The sequence below is a fragment of the Macrobrachium nipponense genome, chromosome 46, assembly GCF_015104395.2.
Source record: "Macrobrachium nipponense isolate FS-2020 chromosome 46, ASM1510439v2, whole genome shotgun sequence".
In the NCBI taxonomy this organism is placed as follows: domain Eukaryota; kingdom Metazoa; phylum Arthropoda; class Malacostraca; order Decapoda; family Palaemonidae; genus Macrobrachium; species Macrobrachium nipponense.
The window spans coordinates 19248430-19269572 of record NC_061106.1 but is presented as its reverse complement, the minus strand read 5'-3'; the positions used below and the strand labels follow the sequence as shown (position 1 = coordinate 19269572).

At 36.1% G+C, this 21143-nt stretch overlaps 1 protein-coding gene across 5 annotated transcripts in view; it reads left to right on the top strand.

Moving 5' to 3' along the window:
• Positions 1 to 6600: 6600 nt before the first annotated feature.
• The window catches only part of LOC135214790 (tropomodulin-1-like), a gene marked incomplete at its 5' end in the record, with an annotated part of 32580 nt that continues 18037 nt past the window's right edge, over positions 6601 to 21143 (top strand). For 3 of the 5 annotated variants that reach the window (XM_064249149.1, XM_064249151.1, XM_064249152.1), the window contains 7 exon segments: positions 6601 to 6729; positions 8849 to 9016; positions 10398 to 10536; positions 10971 to 11191; positions 11625 to 11779; positions 13740 to 13836; positions 14003 to 14150. In XM_064249149.1, coding sequence (XP_064105219.1) covers positions 6601 to 6729; positions 8849 to 9016; positions 10398 to 10536; positions 10971 to 11191; positions 11625 to 11779; positions 13740 to 13836; positions 14003 to 14150 — 1057 coding nt within the window. 5 annotated transcript variants of the gene reach the window in all.

Sequence of the window (21143 nt, the reverse complement as noted above, 5' to 3'; positions counted from 1 at the left end):
TACGAATGAATTCGTACACTTCCTTTCAAGATTGTACATTTTGTTTGCTTTATAATCAAGGTCTTCTGAACGGTTAACAAATTCCTCTTTTACTGCATTTTTCTGAAGGAGATTCTAATCTTGTAAAGCGCTTTGGACACTTGAGTGATGGCAAGACAATTATCTCATGTCTTCAAGTTGCAGTTTAAGAACTAAGATAATGTAGATGTTTATTTAAATCGGGGAACAGAGTATGCTGACAGAATGAGGCACTTTTTATTGTTTTATTAACGTTTTTCTATCACCGACTTGATCAGGGAAATGTCGTCTTCAGGTGTTTAACTTACTTTCTTTTCTTTTTCAAAAGCAAGTCATTAGATGGTTTCCTCTTCCGTTGAATCTAATCGATCCAATACCTTTTTTTTATTGCAGCTTTCCTTCATCAAAGCTTCCCCAGGAAAGTTTATTTACTCCCGAAAAGGGGCAGTGCCGTCAGTGGGCCTCAAGCAAGTGCTCTGTAGGCATCACTTTAGGCTCTTTGCAGCGTCCCTTCGGCCCCTAGCTGCAACCTCTTTCATTCCTTTTACTGTACCTCCGTTCATAATCTCTCTCTTCCCATCTTACTTTCCACCCTCTCCTAACAATTGATTCATAGTGCAACTGCTACGTTTTCCTCCTGTTACACCTTTCAGACCTTTTTACTGTCAATTTCCGTTTCAACGCTGAATGACCTCATAGGCCCCAGCGCTTCTTTGGCCTAAATTCTATAATCTGTGAGAAGTAGTTGTGGGAAATAGGAACGACTAATTTTGCTCTCACTGTCAATGTCACTGATCGCTTCTGGTCAGTGTCATATTCTCTCTACTTCCTTCTTTAAAACTTCCCTCGAAATAATACACTTGTAGACTCGTATGAGTCGATGTTCGCGTAATGAAGACATCAGTGGAACATGAAAGGCAAGTTCATCTGTAAGCCCCACAGGTTAATTAATTTGTCCACCTGATGCGGCTGTCATTTAGTCATTTTTAATTTTCCCGGAATTTTCTCGTATATATTTTTTTTTATTTCATCTGCTAGATATTTACCAGTTTATCTGTAAGTATGATGAAGTCATTAAACGTTCTACAACATAATAAATAATATTGGAAAAAGAAACCCACAAGATTACCGAGTATAACTTGTTCACTTGTAAGTATTTGCATGGTATTAACACGAGAGCTTTCAGGCCCTATATAGCTGTGTCCGTTTCTCAAGACGTGTAGGTGATCATACTAGGTTGAGGCCCAGCAGTTTGATATCCAGAGCTGATGGTCAATGGGATTAACCCTTGTGGTTATACTATGTAAATGCTTACAAGTAGGTAAGTTATACTCGGTAATCTTCTGGGTTCCATTTTCCATCTTCAGAAGAAAACACAAAAAAGTTTTTGTTTTAATTCAGAATATTGTTCGACTGATTTTTCCATTTAGCCTCAGGAATATCAATAGAACACTATTTTTTTTAAAGGATCTTCAGTACTCGATCATGTTAATGATACCCTCCTTTTGTCATTCCCGTTCGTAGCGTTGAAAATTCACGCCCGAGTCTTCCCTCACGCCCATGAACCACCCCATACTCAAAAAAGGCGGGGCGTCTAATCTTCAGGAAGAATTAATGAAAAGGACCCGTGACTTTCGCCGCAAAGGGATGAACGGCGATGTGGAGTGGGTGTTGGTGGGTTGGGGGAAGGAGTGGGTGGATGGGTGGGTGGGTCTTCAGGATTTTGATAGTGAAAGTGTTCTCGCATCGTTTCCGAATCCCTGGCGACAGTTATGGCTTCTTTCCTGCTTCGGGATTAATTACTTCCCCGGAGACCATGTTGCCGTAATTGAAATAATTCAGAAGCAGTGGCCTTCACAGATGAGCTCTCTCTCTCTCTTCTCTCTCTCTCTCTCTCTCTCTCTCTCACCGTTTCTTCCGCCCCCTCACTTGTCTCTTCTTCCTCCCTCCCTCTGTCTCTTCCTTTCTCTCTTTCTTTGGGAGACACGCAAGAAACAGATGGTTTCCCTCCCGGACACGTTTTCATTGTGTGTGTGTGTGTGTGTGTGTGTGTGTGTGTGGTAACATGTGGTGTATTTCTCTCTCTCATCTCTAATCTCTCTCTCTCTCTCTCTCTCTCTCTCTCTCTGTGTGTGTTAGGACCGAATAATGAGGCAGCTTGAAATGAGCGAAAATGGAAGCCTATACCCATGACCTTGCTCACTGACCCGTGACATCTTGGCTCCATTCCTCCTCCCCCCTTCCACCCCTTTTCCCTCCCCTTCCTCCCTACCCTCCCCTCCCCTATTGTTCAACTAACCCTCCCTGCTGAACCTTTTGTTTCTGTTATTCCATCGACGATTATTATGATGATAATAATCGTCTCTTCTTTTCTTTCCCTTGTTGGGAATTTGGCTCCCATAGGGATTTAGGGTGACCCAAGGGAGTTCAGGGACGAGAGAGAGAGAGAGAGAGAGAGAGAGAGAGAGAGAGAGAATGTGTCTTGCAGTTGACTTGATATTAATGAGTGAAGGAAAAGGAAAGAGACGATGATTTGCACGAGACTGATGATAATAAGAGAACGGGAGAGGGAAGATGTTTTGAGAGAGAGAGAGAGAGAGAGACAGATAGATGGTTTGGTTTTATAGTATGTATGATGATTATAGAGAGAGAGAGAGAGAGATGTTTGTACACGTTATGACTGAATGATAGAGAAGAGAGAGAGAGAAGAGAAGAGAGGAGAGAGAGAGAGAGAGAGAGAGAGAGAGAGATTTGTATTAGGTTGATATTAATGAGAGAGAAGCGGTTTTACACGGGGCAGTTTAATTTTTCATGTGTATGAGAGAGAGAGAGAGAGAGAGAGAGAGAGAGAGAGAAAATTTGTTTGTTTACTCATTAAGGACTCACGTTCACACTGGCTCTCACTCTTACTAATGAGAGAGAGAGAGAGAGAGAGAGAGAGAGAGAGAAACGAAACGAGTCACATCGACAATCAGCCCTTTCCCAAGGGTATTAGTTTCTCGTAAAGGGAATTTGTCTCGTATTTCATGTTTCCGGGTGTCTCCTGTCTCCGTGTAGCACGTACGAGCTGAAGTTACGAAATGAATTGAAGTTTAAAAAAAAAAAGAAAAAAAAAAGTGGGGGTTTCCATAAACTTGATTTAAAAAAATTAATTTCTAACCTCCATTATATAGCTTTGACTTCCGCGCCAGCGCTAGTTAAAGCTGCATAATGGAGAGGTATATAAGTATTTAAAAAGTAAACCTTGAATCTAGTATTCATATAGTTATCATAACTATTTGTATAGTCATATTAACATGACTTCGTAGGAATGACCAATCCACTGGACTTGTGTGGCCCGTTCTATATTCTGAAAAATATCCGCCTTACCTGATCTCGGTTAATGATGATTAACGGATCGTTAATTTGGTCCGCTAATTAAATAAGCTCGCATGTTCTTAATAGGGATCAAACAGATGTTATTTTACGTTTTTTTTTCTAGTTGTATTTACCGAGCGGAGCGTTGTTTATCCGCATAGCCTGGGACCTAAACGGTTCGTTAATAATGAATTTCTGTGTAAACTTTCGACATTTTTAACTGCCTCGGTTTTTATTATTATTGTTATTATATTTCCGTAAATATTTCCGTAAATTCAAAGAATGTTGGTTTCAACCTGCCACCGCAGACCCCACACTGCAGCAGTAACTGATCATGAGACAAAGCTAGTGATTTTTCAACGGCGCGGCGGGGCGGTTGAGGGGAGAGGGGTGCCGAACCCACGACATCTGAGTGGCCTACCACGACACTAACCACTATACCAGCTGACCAGAGGAGTTGTTAAATTTTTATACAACTTCCAAGTTAAGAATTGAAGTTGTGGTCAGAGCATGCGCGCTAATTGCCTTACGTTATTGATCATTAATTCAGAGTAGCCCCAAATGTATGTTATTGCCTTAACTTGTCTATAAATGTCGATATATGCCATTGGCCTTCCGACGCTGAGTCATGTTTTTATATTGTCTTCTCCTCCGCCGCTAGAAATTGTTGCAGTGCTGACCATTTGCGGAATTAACCGGATACGGATGTAACTGCGGAAGCCGCGCATGCGCAATTGTTTTCAGGAGGATCCGAATGCGGAAACGAACTTAGCCGGGACAAAAGTTCGTATGCTTCACGGTAGTGCTACTGGGCGGGGTTGAAATGAGTACAAGGAATCTCTCTCTCTCTCTCTCTCTCTCTCTCTCTCTCTCTCTCTCTCTCTCTCTCTCTCATATACCGGTGATTGCATTAGACTATTCTACAACACGTTCGGCTTATAATATGTTTTTAGGTAATTCTTAAATTTTTGTTTTCATTTCTTTTTTACCTTCTGCTTCTTTGATTTCTTCGATTATTATGATTCGCCATAAATGTCCATTTTTCGATACAATCTTTTTATGTAATCATTGGCCGCATTAATATTGTGTTTGTGTATGCATTTATGTAAGCTTGAATGCACATATGTTTGTGTTTCCAAATATTAATGGCTGTTTACGCTTATGTCAACATACTCGCGCGTTAATGTATTCAAGATTCATAGATCTCTGGGTTTATGTACACACACACACACTTGTTTATGTATGCAGTTATCGATAGCCTTTAACCCTTTTCTCTCCTCCCATAATGCAATGAAGAGCCGAATGAATACCAATTAGCATCCATCCCCTGACTTGCCTCTGGATGGCGACTGTTCTGTGATATGTGCTATTACAGTCTACTTTTCGGGGGCTGACAGTTAATATCCGCAACCGACATCACTGTAACCAATAGCAAGCGCTGAGCACGAGCTCCAGTCCAGTCAGAGTGGCTCCAGTGATATCGACTGTGGAGCGTTACCGTCAGCGACAGAAAAACAGGACTAAGACAGAATGAGGAGATAAAGTTTTTTTTCTTGTCTTTACTTCCATGTTCCTCACCACAGGGGAAGGAGGCCCCGGTGGGACGAATTCCTTCGACTTTCTGGGTCATGATCTCATGGCAGAGGTCGAGGGCGCAGCCTTTCGTCTTCTTTTTCTACTTCTTCTTCTTTTAATGGTTAATGCAATGCTTCCCTGGGAGGGTCATGTCTTACTGCAGAGGGCCTTGTCTGAAGCGCTAAAGCATTTTGTATTAACATCTCGTCGTTGATGGGACAGAGAATCTCTCTCTCTCTCTCTCTCTCTCTCTCTCTCTCTTCTCTCTCTCTCAGCATGCTAGCAGTGAGAGGAAAACAAAAGACTTTACATCTAAAAGTTCGCATAACAAAGCATAACCCAGCTTTGTGATTATCATCATACAGTTCTTATTTATCCCACTGCAATCACTGTTAAGATTTATTATTAATATTATTTTTTAATTTCTGGCGAGTATTTAACGAAACGGGAATGTGGTCGGTAATGTAAACAAACTGGTAATGTCTTCTACATCTATTAAATTCGGTTTTGCATTTGCATAAGTTATGAGATCTATAATGAGGTTTCGTCACCAATAAAATAACGTCACGGTAGGTTGAAGACGCAAACATTCCCTCTAGGTAGACCTCATAATGGTTATAGGTATATTTACAGATATTTAAGTATTTTTCCATGCGTACTTATGCATCCGTGAGGGAAAAGACAGAGAAAGGAATGATGAAATAATTATCAGAATTGGGGGACGAAGACACAGAAAATCGGACATCTTAGAGAGGGAAAGGACTTGACCATGAGCAGATGATGATAATTTAACCGTCGACGTCATGCCATTTGTGTTTTGAGAGAGAGAGAGAGAGAGAGAGAGAGAGAGAGAGAGAGAATTTCGGAACTTGAAAAACGAGAGAGAGAGAGAGAGAGAGAGAGAGAGAGAGAGAGATTGATTCGGACCTTGAAAACCATCTGTGCTAAGTCGTCAGGTGACGCAGAGGATAAAAGTGTAGGTGATAATGATAATGCTGATGATAATGACAGCGATGAAGGTGATGGCGACACTTATTAAAATAACGAATTAGAATAATCAATTTGGTTACTTAGTATGTCATTGTGATTAAGTAATTTTTTGTTTTTGTTTTTTTTCGCGAAGGTGGGTTTTGTCTCGTCCCTTTTGGGGTCAGAATAATAGTGTCGGATTTTGTTTTTCTTTTTACGCTGATTTATGCAAATTTCGCGATATACACTTGCATATTCCGTGGAGAAAGTTTTCCTTGTTGTACGTGTGTATATGTATACATATAAATCAACACACACACACACACACACACACACACACACACACACATATATATATATATATTGAATTCCATGTTTTTTTTGGTTGTTTATCAACTTCTTATTAGTTTGACAATATTTTCTAAATCTTCCGCTTTCTTCCAAATTCCGTTGATGGACAAAAAAAAATAAAAACGAAGATTAAAACTTTGTTCCATTTACGTCTTCAATAATTTTTTGTATTTACTTAATCCTTCGGTAATTATTAAAATTATTTATTGCTCTTTGTTTCCTTATGTATAAGGACTGGTTTACTCGTATGTTAAGTACAGAAATAAGGTCTTTTCAGTACCACATTTTGATTCTTTTCATTCACGTTCCTTTTTCTCTCTCTTTTTGCAGGACATGGCGGGTTCGAACAAACTTTTCGGGAAGGACCTGGGCCAGTACGAGGAGCTGGACATCGATGACCTCCTGGAACAGCTCTCGCCCGAGGAGCTGGAAATGCTCGCTGGAGAGGTCGATCCTGATGTGAGTATTTCGACCCGATGAAGGTTCTGGGTTGGGTGGTGGGTGATCTGTTGGCATTGTTGAGTTAAACCTTTTATAATTAATGAATTATTTGACTTCTGTTTACCTTCTACGATCCTGTGACGAGGGCAGTGACGACGACGAGACAACTTTGGTATGGTTTTATTTTCGCGACATGGGAACAGACATTCCTTCTGGCGTCCCAACTACGTTGGGTTGCTGACGTTTACTTCGTGAGGAACATTACTTTTTTTTCTTGAAAAGTGTGAGTGTTGAGGGAAACATTTCTTGGGATTTGTAGGGTAATTTCTCTGTCTGTTCTGTGAACATTTTTATATTTTTACAGTTTTAAATTAATTTTTTTTTTTTATTATTGTAGTCTGGGTGTGGCTCAAACAATGGTTGATAGAGAAAGCAGGACGGAGATTGCATGTTGTAAAGAAAACATCAGAGTAGAAATGCAGTGATATGTAAAATGCAGAATTATGCATATACACGTTCGTGTGCATAATATGTTGTTTATTTTGTATATGATGAAAAAAATCTAGAGGACCACGAATATGTTTGCCTTATAGTTTAAAACAATTTGGTTGCAATATATGTTTATTGATATTGAGATTCAGTGCTGTTACTGACTTTTTCCCTGTCGCATTTTTATGTTTAAAAGAATGGAAGTGTGAAGAATAGGATATTATTTTCATTAGAAAGTAAATGAAAGTGCTAGAGATGGGGATTATTGGAGAATAGTGAGGGCCATTAGACCTAGCTACCAACCAACGACAACCCTTGTCATAGTTCGACTTTTTTGGAGGGCCGAGATAGTAGTTTGAGATAATTGATTGGTTGAATTACCTTACAGTGCAATATCGTCGGTCATTTTTCATTTGAAAAAAGATGCTGGAGCTTCTTGATATCATGAATTATATGCGAGATACGTAACACAAGTATGCTTGATGATATGTATGTGAATTTGTTTTCATTCACCATCTTGAAGATGAATAAAAGCAAACAATGGTTTCTCTATATGAAGAAAAAAAAAAAACTTTAGGCCTACTTCTGCCGTATAACAGCCTCAGATTGACGTTGTTATCCTTTATGGCACCCTCAATAACTTGTATAGTCTTCTTCTTCTTCTTCTTCTTCTTCTTCTTCTTCTTCTTCTTCTTCTTCTTCTTCTCTGTTAGGCGCTGTATTCTTTTTTGGGACACTGTTGTTAAGTGATGAGATTGCCTCCCCTGCGGTAAATCGTATGTAGGCCTAAATTCTGGAGACTTTTGGTCATTTTACATTCACTAATGATGCAAGATATTCCAGGTCTTAACGACTGTTATTAACGAAGTACTTGTGGCCCCCCCCCCTTCCCCCATTACTTAAATAATATATATCCTGGTAATATAACTCAGTTAACTCATTGCAATTTCTTCAGACTACATACATTAATTTATCGATCGAATATGATACATGTGTGAATTCACTAAATTCTCTTTGCCAGTTTACACAATTGTCAATTATGTTATTCTTGTATTAGATATCCATTGTATATTTTTCCAGGCCTCTTTAATTGGGCATATATAACATAATCTTGGGTGTTTGTATTGAATTAAAAGTAAAGTCCCACTGTTATTTCATTCAAGCATCATTCAAAATTAACATAATTTACATTTTCCCTTGAAATGACTGAGACTAAGATATAAATTGTGATTTGGTCAGCGGACATCCACAAAGACGTTTGAGATGTGAAACTGGGAATTGAGTGGACGTATGTCATTTTAAAAATTGAATGTGATGAAATATCGATAAAGGGTTTTGGAAAATTATAAACGTTTCTTCTTTTATATAAAAGTAATTTTATCAGATAACAAGCAAAATGATAAAATAAGAGTGCAATGACAATGGAAATGGCAGTTTGACAAAAGAGCAACGAGAAAATAGTAAATCAAAGGAATTTGATTTTCTCTATGAGTAAAGTTAAAAAAAAATGGAAGAATACAGAGGTATGGAGAACAATCCAAAGTTATTTGTTTGTGCTATGATAAATTACGTATATGCATTGTATTTCATTACTGGAATCCCCATTCATTACTGGAATCTCCATTCATTACCCCATTTTGCTTGGCAGGACACCCTGATCCCTCCCAGCGAGCGCAACAATTACAAGTGTGAAAAGGAGGCCACCGGACCCCTGGACCGCAAGAAACTGATCAACCACATCAACGAACAGGCCCTTAATGAACCCGACAGACCAGAACTGGTTCCTTATGTCGCTGGCGTCGTCAGAGGCAAGAAGGTAAGGAGGAAGGATTGGTTTGGTATCTTTGAAGGCACAGTGTACAAGGGGTTAAGGTCATAACGTAATGGTAAAGTGTACACAGTAATAGAGGCGTTGAATAAAATGATCAAGGAAGATTACAGTGATTAAAGGAAGGATCAGCAGTGCACTCGTGCATGGAAACACTTTTTGAGTGGGAAGGGAGAGGTTTGCTTAAGACTTCTAGATTTTGTCATCTTTATTTCATGATTTGTTTTCAAGCCACTAAGTGGGATTACCAAGGGACGAAATAAGGATCATGCTGTAGTATGTAAATTAAACTGTAACTGAAGAGTGTCTTAAAACAGCACGCGAAATGGTATACGAGCCCACTGAAATAGTTGTATGGGAGTTTGTAGGAGTTGGAGAGAAGCGTCTTACAGGATACGCTATTGAGACAATACTTGAAATACTGTGTTTATGCCTAAAGTGTTGCAATCTCATCTTTTAAAATTATACCTTATGGACACATGAACTGACAGTAATCATGAAAAGGAGATATTTTAACCTTTGGATTATAGGTGGCACCACTCGTAACAATGAAAGAATTCCAAATCTTGATGACTACAGAGCATACAAGTGTGAAAAACATGCTAATTTTTATGTTCTTTTACATTAGGCTTTCTGGTCCTGAAGCTCTAATTTAGTAGGTGTCTGTAAAGAAAAATCTGTCTTTTCATGTAAGCAAAAGTTAAATAGATTGTTGTGGATATCAACATTGCAAAGAAGGAAGGAGACATTGCAAATGGCAAAGGTTTTTAAATACTTGTAGCATTGAGGGTTGCCAGTGAGATATAAAATTTGATATAGGTATTTGTGATATTTTAATCTAACGCCTAGCATTCTGTACCCTTTGTTTTGTGTTATCTGGTATCAGTTGTTTTTGCAGAAAATTAAGGTAGAATTGCAGGGGGAAGGAAATGCGCTTATGGGAAAAATGTAAAAATTTTAGGAGCATCCGTGATATTGTTACATTCATATTTAGTGTATAAATTTAATCTTGATTACAAAAACAGAAAGGTTTCATTTGAAAAACCATACTCTGCTCCCAACCACTTTGAAAACTAGGAAGATAAAGTTACTTTCTGAAGCATGTATGCTATGATGTTTAAAATGTCAAAGATCGAAAAAAATTTTATATTATTTCGAACAGGTATATCAGTTTATTTTCCATTCATTTGAAAAGATGCCTCATATAAGAAAAAGCTCTACAGTTTATCATATATAGAGGGAAGCATCAAGCCCCTTAGAAAAAAAGTCTTGCTGGAAAAACCCTTTTAATTTTATCATTCAGGATTCATAATTCTGTTGAATGTTTGTCAGGTGAACCACAATTAATGCAGTCTGTTTCTCCTTAAAGTGGGTTCCACCTCCACCACCTGAGCCAGAGGAAGACGATGAAGCTGTTGCAAAACCCCAGGAAGTGGAAATCGACTTAGATGAAGAAATCCAAGCTGTTTTGGATACTGCCACAGAGGATGAAATTGTTGATCTGGCAGGTAATTTTTTGAAGATATTTTTGTTACTGTTGAGATAGTGCATTACTCTGTATATAGTGAATTTTAATAACCAGTTGTCTCATTTTGTTTTAATGTGAAGGTATTTTGGAATATTAAACGAAGCCTTAAAGGATTATATCCTTTTGATGACTGTGCATCTTAAGGCTTATGAACCTTTCCAATCAAGAGAAGGCATAATCACCTAGCTTTTCCAGGATTTTCGGAAATACATATAAGAATAGTAAAAGTAAAGCACTCCTATGGTATTTATCTGACTCATATAGAAGGAAAAGTTTAGGTTTGTGTCACATTTCTCAATACATGTTCTTTCCTAAAAGCTATATTAGTTTGAAGAAGGGCAGCTGTATCATATACCACATAATTTGTGTGCAGTGTAAGAAAAAAATACAAATCACTCTTTTTCTTTTGAACAGCTGTTTTAGGTTTCCATTCCATGATGAGTCAAGAACAGTACCATGCTTCACTTTTGAATAAGGGAAAGCCTATTGGTGTGGGCTGGGGTGGTGTCACGAAGGCCACCAAGTTCAAGGCACTTCCTGCAGAACCTCCAAATGACACTGATGCTGAAGATAGCATCAAGAAACTGAAAGAAGATGACCCCAACTGCAAAGACCTCAACTTTAACAATATTAGGGTAAGGAGACTCAACTCTACATTCAACATAACAGAATAAAATTAAAACTACGGTTTAGTTTTTACGAATTTATTGAAGTCTTATGCAAAATGTCCTTTTGTTTTAGTTTTATTAAATTTGATTTAAGCTTAATGTTTTTGTGTTGAGGAGGGATGCTTGTATTGTTTGTAAATTAAACTAAATATCAGGTTATGTTCTTGCACAAAATAAATACTGTATATCAAAACTCTTTTTGTGGGACTGAAAGAGAATATAGTAATTAAATTCATATGGACTTTGCTGTAAAACCTGAGATGATGTACAGAGCTTAGATATTTTAGTTTTGATACATTCATCTTGATTTTACTTGATATTAAAATAGTATGAGCTTCTTTTGAAATAAATCATCTGTGTGCCCAGTATATTCTACATCTTTTATTTTCTGTGTTTTCAGACCATATCTGACGAACAGTTCAAGAGATTATTTGATGCCTTAGAATTCAATACCAAATTGGAAACTTTAAGTATGGCTAACACTGGACTCTGCGACAGACACATAGATGCTCTGGTCACCTCACTTACTACAAACAATGCACTTAAAACACTCAAGTAAGAAGCATATATATATAAATTTATACATAAATATAAAATATATATAAATATAAATATATAATAAATATATATATATTAAAATATATATCATATATAATATATATATATAGATATATATATATATATATGATATATATATATATTATCTTGTAAAATATTTGATTGAAGCTATAAACTTTAGTGTAGTATAGTACCCATAGAGAGGAAAAGCAGTGCAAAAAAATGGTGAGTAAAACTACAGATAACCAGAGATAAAAGATTAGGTGAAATGAGGATAACTTGTTGTTAAATCCTTTGTATATTCATTCCTTTTACATATGTCTTTTGTACTATCATTAATTTCACTCCTTAAATTTATATGCAGTAAAAACTACAGTAATAACTCCACTATCCATCTCATCTGTGTCAGGCTGTTTCGACCTCAGTTTCCCATTAGTACTGGTTCCTGTGACTAGCATCGGATATGTGGTGTCTTTGTGCATTCATTCAAGATTTCATATTCAGTTTGGAAGCTACTACATTTTTTTTTATATATTCTAATTGATGTATTTTAGTTTCATCTAGAATGTAAATGCACTAATGCCCATTTTTATACTATATTCTTATGGAATGCTCCTCAATATCTACCAATTTCAAGTACTAAATGGATGGCAAGGGTTAGTTTTGTGATGTTTAATTATATTGTTTTATACTTGATGATATACTTGAAACTGAGATTTGGAATACTGTCAAACCTGTAGACATGATTTGCCTGTGATACATTGGTGATATTTCCATAAGTTGGGGCAGTAGCTGAGGAGATTTTGAGATTCATTCCAATAATCTCAGTTCACTAGTTCCTAGTATAAACTTCTGAACCAAAAAGAAATAGAAGGAAAACTAGTCTTTTCTTTATATTAATGATAGGAAATTATCAAAGCATACTTCACATACAAAGAAATACAGCATTAGCTTTTGCGTACACTATCTTCTTACAGTCTAAAAATTGCATTAAGGGTGTAATGTTTATATGGAGTAAAGGATAACAAGATTTTTTATACAGTACAGTATATTATATTTATGCTTACAATTTATGCTTACACCTTTTAAATTTTTTTAGTCATTTAAGAGTCTTAGGTACGCTAATAAAAATTCTGGACACCGCTGTTTTTGCATTGTTGAAAGAATAGTTATTGTTTGCATTAACTGGAAATCTTCAACAATATGTAGGGAATGTTTTCAGAGTGGTGTACTTTAAAATTGCAAGTATGATGCCAGAATTATAGGAAGTGTTTCAGCAGAAAAACAGTAAAACTTCTGTAAGTCTGTGCAAAGTAATTTACTAAAGGAAGGTTACAGGTCTCCAAAATGACCTAAAGCAATAACTTGCTTCATTTACCAAACTGACATGTAGCTCTTCAAAAGGTTGTAAAGCACTTCACTAGAATGACTGGGAAGTGCCTCAATTGGAAGACGTGAATCACTTCAATCACAGTATGTACTTAGATTAATCATAGTAGTTCCTTTAAAACTATTTGAAAATATTCTTTTAAGTTATATACATACATATATATATACTATAGAGCTGTAGTCCATTTAAGAACCTGACCCACTGTAAATCTTAATTAAGATTTGTTATTAAATTATTAATTTCTAGATGCATGCTGTATGCAATATAGAACATTTTCAGTGATATTTTATATATATTAGAAATGTGGCACTTCATCACATGACTCTAAGGAAAGAACTCTATAGGTCTGTTATCCCCTTATCTTCTGAATAGTAATGGGCGGCCCTATGAGAGTCAAGTGTTTCGACTCTAATAATTATAATCTTTTAAGTGGCATTTGAGTATTGATTAGGTACAGAACCAAAGATTTAACATGTCTGGTATATTAATTTATAATAGCTTTCATTGTTGTATAGTAATATATTTTTATATTACAAGAAAACCTGTCATTGTGTTCTTAATTTTCAGTTTGGAAACAAACAACATTAGCCCAGCAGGTATTGTTCGAATCATGGAGGCACTTCTTAAGACACATACCATAGAAGAAATTCGTCTTGCAAACCAGGTAATCCATAAACCAGGTGATACATACAGGTGTTATTTTAAGAGCAGAAGGTATTGTTTACCCTATGAGCATATTGTACCATGAATGAATGATTACACATTTGTGCTATTTTAGATTCAGCAATTGTGTTTGTTATTCATTCCTAATTATCCTTAATCTGTTGCAGCGAGCGAGTGTTTTAGGCAACAAAATTGAGATGCAGTTAACAGACATCATTGAGCAAAACCCGACTCTATTACGTGTGGGCATTCACTTTGAGTTCAACGATGCTCGCAACCGTGTATCCAGACATCTGCAGAAGAACTTGGATACTTGTGAGTATGACTCAGTGGCACATGGCGCTCTTCGCTAAGGTTGTTGTAAAGAAGAGCAGAGCCTCATCACACCACAACAACTGTATTATTTCTCTCCATTGAACTAAGAACGTTGCTATAGTGCTCTAGGATAATTTACTTTGATTTAGCAGAATTTCAGGTTGTTGCATCTGCAGTAGTATCATCAGTAGAGTGGAGGGATGAATTACTTATCTTACAGAAGTGTGAACAAAGTCCTGTACAAAAGAAGGTTTTTCGTAGTTTATGGCTTTTACTAATTTATGTCATGGCTTGCCATTGGGTCTAGCTAATCTGCATAAGCTCCTAACAATATAATATCTGTTTTTCTCAATGGCCAAGGTTATGAGTCTAATAAATGTTTATAAATGCAACTGAAACTTTCAGCAATGAAAAATGTCTAGAATTATGCAGTTTTAAAGTGAAGTGGTATGAGGGCACCGGCTAGGACACTCCTTGTGAAAAAAAAGGCTATAGGAAAAATTAGGAACTTTTATGCCATAACTGGACTGTTAACTTCCCTTAGACTTCATAAAGCAACATGTTAATGATTGCCATACTTTACTTTTGAATCTCTATAATCTATTGTAAACACAGGATAGATTGCAATTTTGCTTTAGTCTTTCATCCTGTATGTAAACCTATCTTATTTTGCTTCTTCAGTTTTAAATTCTCTCTCTCTCTCTCTCTCTCTCTCTCTCTCTCTCTCTCTCTCTCTCTCTCTCTCTCTCTCTCTCTCTCTCTCTCTTTCTTTAAAGGGATTGTTGGTATTATGGAATGTTTGTATGTCCTTTAGAAAAATATGTATCCAGAAACAGAATGGTAGAATCCTAGAACAGTGTGTACTTAATCCATCGAAATTTGGTGCCCTGTTAAAATGCTTAAGGAACCTCATTACAGCAAGTTACTTTTATTTTGATTTTTAAATTGTATCTGTCATAGTTGATGTGTTTCATTTATCATAACTTGGTACAACCAGGCAATTTAGTTTTTTTTGTTCATATACTCTTTAGAGACTTGAATTTTTGTTAATTTTGTTAATATTAGGTAAAACTGTGTAATGATGTCAAACTTGAGTAGGACTGATTTTTCTGTATACAGATGAACAGTAAGAAAAATTAGGTACATTTTAAAGAAAAATATGTCAGTGCAGTTCTCTGTCTCACTAACTTGCCCTTCAAAATCCAATGTTGTATCATGCCTATGTAAACTGGTACTTAGAGACCTTGCCATAAAAGAAATTGCCTTCTGTAACACAGACAGTAGCATGTATTATACCTTTCTCTTGTAGATTGTAGATCTACTGCAAAATCTTACCTTCTTTGTGAGCCTTTGCATTGCTGTATTTCCTTGAGGTGTATGGTTATCTATTATTATGTGCTTCCTTCTCATTTTTAACTTGATATCTTCCAAGTGCTCATACCTCAGAATTAGACCATCATTTTTCCTCTACATTGCTAATCAGTTTAATAGTATGCCATTTTCTATAACATTTTTTTTATCATTCTTCACAGTACTTAGTATTATAGCTTTTTCTCCTTTCCTTTTGTCCTTTACTTTGTGCGTTGCTATCACATGTGCCCTTCCTGATAAGAGTCTTTACTAATTTTGGTAATGAAAATTAATGCTAATCAGCACAGAGGGAACAGGAAGAACATACAGTTTATAAATTAGAGGGACAAATGGCTTGTTGCGCTTTTTTTTCTCTCTCCTTTTCAGCTTGAGAGCGGGCTTTTAATAACTAGTGTAGCGTAGACTTCTATTCTCCCCCATCCATATAAGGTTGGTAACTCAAGTGGGGGTTAAGAGTGTTTACTTGAAAGTTTGGTGTTACAGTTATTATTTTTACCCTCAGACCCTTCTTTGTAGGTTTAAGATCTAATGTTGATTTTGCAATGTCAGTTACCCAAAATACATAAACATTTAATTTCTTTTTACCCTGATATGCATGTAGTGGTTTGGGTCTGATGGTATGAGTTTGTTTTCCTTTGCATGAAATTTGGCAAAAGGTTCTATTTTTTCTAAAAGTAACGTTAGGAATTTGATAATAATGGCTTTCCTTTCAAGCATTTCTATTCCTACAGAAATTAAAGATTGGATACTGTTTATGCACTCCTGTTTTACTGATGTTCTGTTAATGATTGAAGCTTGTTTTTTCCCTTTGTAAAATGTGAACAGAACCTTTCTTTTTCAGTGGTATCAGCAAATGTATACCTATATGCCTGTAAATCAACATCCCCATATTTCTTGCACTTTTTGGTCCTGCATTGAGGGATGAGTTTGAGCCTGCAATTGTTTTAAGTGATACCCAGAATGCACTCATCAGTCACCCTTTTATACAGAATGGTTAGATTACAGCAGCATCGCATATGCAGAGGAAGAGGAGGAGATAATTGCCTTGAATAGCTCCTCCACAGGCCTTATTTATACCAAACCCCAGAAGCTCGACTGAAGGAAAGAACTTATTATAAAACTGCCCATATCTTTCATATTTGCAGTCAGAACAGGGGGTAAACCCCGAAAACCAAATAGAGCCATGGCTCTCCTCAGAAAAGGCTTTGAATTGGTGTGCCGAAGAGGACAGAAAGACAAATAAGGGAATCTATTCCACAACACTAGAGGACGGGATCTTTAGGAACAAATGGTAGTATTTACAAGGTACAGTGCAAGAGAAAGCCTGCGAGTAATTAAAAAAAAACAAAAAAGAAGAGCTAAAGCCAAATGTTGGTTGGGCTTATTATCATAATTATTACTGCACTTAATGCATTTATTACTAAAAAATTATTACCCTATTATTTTGTAGTTTATTTTTTTGGATGTTGCTTATCTATTCTTTTGGGCAGAAAGATTATTTCCTCTAACGTGTGGGCATAACCCCAAGGGCAGCATTCTGGTGTTTTGTAGAATAGGATGGATCTTCTTCTTTCTTTTTTTTCTTATTTTTCTCCAGTTTTGGGTAGCATGAGTAATTTTCTTCTTCATCTCTATTTCTCTCTACTTCTATGTGCACTGGCAGTTCGTGTTGGTGTCAAAGTGCGCAGAGTCACATCAAGAAAATCCGTCACTGAAGGTGCTAGCCTAAGCTTCGTCCTGCCTTCTAACCCACCAGAATCCCCTCAGCCCCCATCACCTCTGCCTCCAATGGAGGAGGGTAATGAGCTCCCTCCCATTAATGGGGAAGATCATGTTATGGAGGACTTGCAAAATGAGATGGCGTATGAGAATGAGGAGTAGGCTTAAAGAGGTGACTATGAAGGAGAGTAGATGTGACGAGTGCTCAGGTCTAGCTTCTCAGTCACACTTTTTTCACAGTAGCTCTGCCAATCATGGTCAAATCCAATGAAAGCTGTTGTTTGTGGAGCAGAGCAGAAACATTCACAGAGAAAGCTTGGCTGACATGTAGAGAGAGAAGTGCTTTTTCTTAATTGTATGTAGTTCCTCCAAGGTCTGTGTAACAGAATGGCAAATTTGCTAGGATAATATTGTTTCAGTCATGCATACTTTCATCATAGTCAGCTTGACACAAAAGTTGTTACATAGAGCATGAGTGCGAAAAAATTACTCTTGTCTTACCCTACTTTTGCATTTTTGTTGCTACTATTTAATCAGGTTCTTGAAATAGATATTGTATGGTGTCAAAGATTAGCATTAAGATTCATGGGGCTCATTATCTTGTTGCCAGCGGTCCCTGCGTTTGACCATGAATGGCTTGGAGACTTGATAGCTGAGTGGAGAATTCTGATAACATGTATAGAACTTAGGTCAAGCAAAATGAGACAGCAGCAGAATTCCGTTGCTAAGTTTCGAACCCTGCCTTTAACTGACTTAGTTTACACAGTATTTACAGTAGAGATTAAAACCTTTTTGATAGATAAGTAATTTTTATAGATTTTCTTAGCTACTACTCCTGTTACTTCTAATTTGTTGGAACCAAGTAACAAAAATACTTGAAGCTTAAGAATAATATTCAGAGGAATTGAATTTATTAATCATTTTCAGAGGAGTTAACTGTATTTTCATGAATGCTTCAATGTATATAACCTTTTTTTTACTCACATATTAAATTTTTTATTTCTGTGGCTGTGATTTTAAAGCCATTCAACACTTTAAGGAACATACAGTAACACAGCACCAATATTATTTATTGTAAACTCCTCCATAGTACATTTTATACATGTATTACAAAGTACATAATTGTTGCTGTCTAAGTTCCGTTTCTGTTTTACATCTCTCTGTATATAAAGCTCATGTACAAACTACAGTAGAAAAAATGGGTGAGGTTTCGAAATATGTTGGATCTTAGTGGCTAATGTTATACAATATGTGAGGGCTTCAGTAGAACCTGAATTTCTCTCAAGAGTAGATTGGCAAATGTAGAACAAGTAAAAACTTAGTGATTGGGTCATACTTTTTTTTATTATACATGTATGGGTGCAGTCCAATCAGTTATGAGAAGTGATACACCGTTGTTCATGATTGTTTTCTGGTCTCTGCTCACCCCATTTATTTGATAATGAGTACCTGCAAGTCATTTAATGTACCAGTTTTATTGTTGATCCTGCATAGTGGAGAACGTTAATTTAATAAACTATGACTTACTTGGTACTTTCACAGGTATGCCGGATATTACGTTTCAAATTCATTGTATTGTACAGTGTTTTTCTGAAAAGAATTTGAGGTTCAACATTCTGGCATTTTTGTGATGCCAGATAATACAGAATTTTATGTTGTAACTAAATGAAATAGTATATGAAGTCATTCTTTTTCTCATAGATATTAGCTCAGCAACTAATTATATAGTTATTTGCTGTTATATCACAAATATTGGCTGTTTGCAAAGGAACCTACTTAACATGAATATATATTCATGTTATTAATTTTTTTATGGCTGTTGGACAACAAGTTTTATTTTCATAGGTGGTATTTTGAAAGGATTGCAGCAAAGAATAGCCATTGTATGATGGTAAGCAAAATGAATATCTTCAGAGCATCATGTGGTCATTTTTGTTATGCAGTATGCCATATTTTTTTTGGCTGAACCATGAGTGCAGAAGTATTTTATTTAATATTCCCATAATATTTTTCAAATTTCTTTTGGGAAAGTTGTTCATTTTGCGATGATTTAATGTCAACAAAACTGTTTCCACGTGAATTGCAACATCTTGATTTTGCTTATGCATAAGCATCTGGATAAGGGTGGAAATAGAGTGAGAAAAGCTTCTTCAGTTGGCAAAGCAAGGACAAGTAATAAATTTCTCCCCCAATGCGGAGTCACATATCTCACCTATCAATTGCCTCATTGATGAACTGAAGTGCAAATGCACTGTATCGTCTTATTGGCATTCTTTATATATCGTTTACAATCTTGCTTCCGTGCTTTATCTGCAGTGATTTTAAATTGATTTTGCGAATTTTCTAAACTTGGTTAGATGGATGCTGCCTGCAGGTTTATAATGTATTGCCAGTAAGATCAGTACTACTGTAATTCCCCTTTTGTAGTGATGGGCATTAAGTAACAAACTCAGTGGTATGCAGACTTGGTTTATGGCACTTCATATGAAGATATACCATGCCATATATCAAGAGAACAACTACTAAAGGTTTGTAGCTATACAGAATTTACAAGAGATAATTTTAGTACTTTAGTGTCTGTAGATGTAAATTGTTATGACATTCTAAGAGTGATTGATTCAAGATAAAACAGAAATTCGTAAGTGTTATAGACAAAGAATTTTTTATTTTCGTGTCCCACTCTAGCATTTTTTTGTTCTTTAGAAGATTCAAATTTTTTCATTTTACCCAAGTGGTTTACTATTCTCAGCCCCTCCACCTTGTCATACAAAAAGATAAAATATAAGTTATTTAAGGAAGCTTGTCTTTAGTAATGCAAGATTCCTTGTATAGTGAGAACATTTGACAGGTGAAACTGATTAGTATTCTCCACAAAGAAAGTATTCTCACTCATCACTTCACAAGTTGAAGTACCCAGTAATTGTTTGTCCACCCTACCAGATATGAATGTATTTTCAAAATGAAAGGATTGTTACTGTGGAACATAGTTTTCTCATTTTGTATTTTTAATGTTTTACACAGTTGGGAAAGGAAACGTGTTTACCATGTTATATAAAGAGCTGAGAGGAAAGGTATACAGCATTTTATATCTGGTCTTGTTACATGAGTAAAGTTCTCTAATGTCCTCTTCTCATTAGAGATGAAAGTTAGGGAGGTCTTTCATACAGGTGTTTATTAACTATATATCATTTTTTTCACTTTTATTCTTATGTTATTCATATACGTAGATATACAGTAGTCATTTTTTGACCATCTGCAAGAAGTACTGTTTACTAACAATTATTCCTTGTGTGTTTATTCCATTGACAAGCACTAGTAGAGCAGCTTGTTTCTTTAGAAAACCATGAAGTAATATGTATTTTGGCTAACAATTAACAAGAAATTTTGATATGTATTGCAGTAGGTAAAACTAATGACAATCTTTGTGTTTACAGGGAACATCATCCGTTTACTAATTGCATGACTTCAGGTGTTGCCTTTTGGGAAAGAAATGGTTTATTCTCTCAACCACATTTACACAATATATGATAGGCTATGAAAAAATGCTTTATTCTGCAGACTTCTGCGTGTCTGGCTTTAGTAATTTTAGGATGTAGTTACTAGTACTATAATGTCAGCACTTATTCTAAGTAGCTGCAAGTGCCATTGCCTCATGGGTATTAGAATTGCAACTTCATTACCTATAGCTTTTTTTCTTTCCGTTACTCTACAGTACTTTGTATTATAGTATTATAAAATTATTATGTAATGTATATTGTATATTTGGGGTTACATATTTGGTCAAAAGAAATACAGTACAGTGGCTTCTTTATTTACCCGTGGGTTATGTTGTTAGTAGAGCATGCAATTTCATTTTTATGTAATTTAAATGTATGCCTTCTTTAAGAAATAATGGTAATTGTT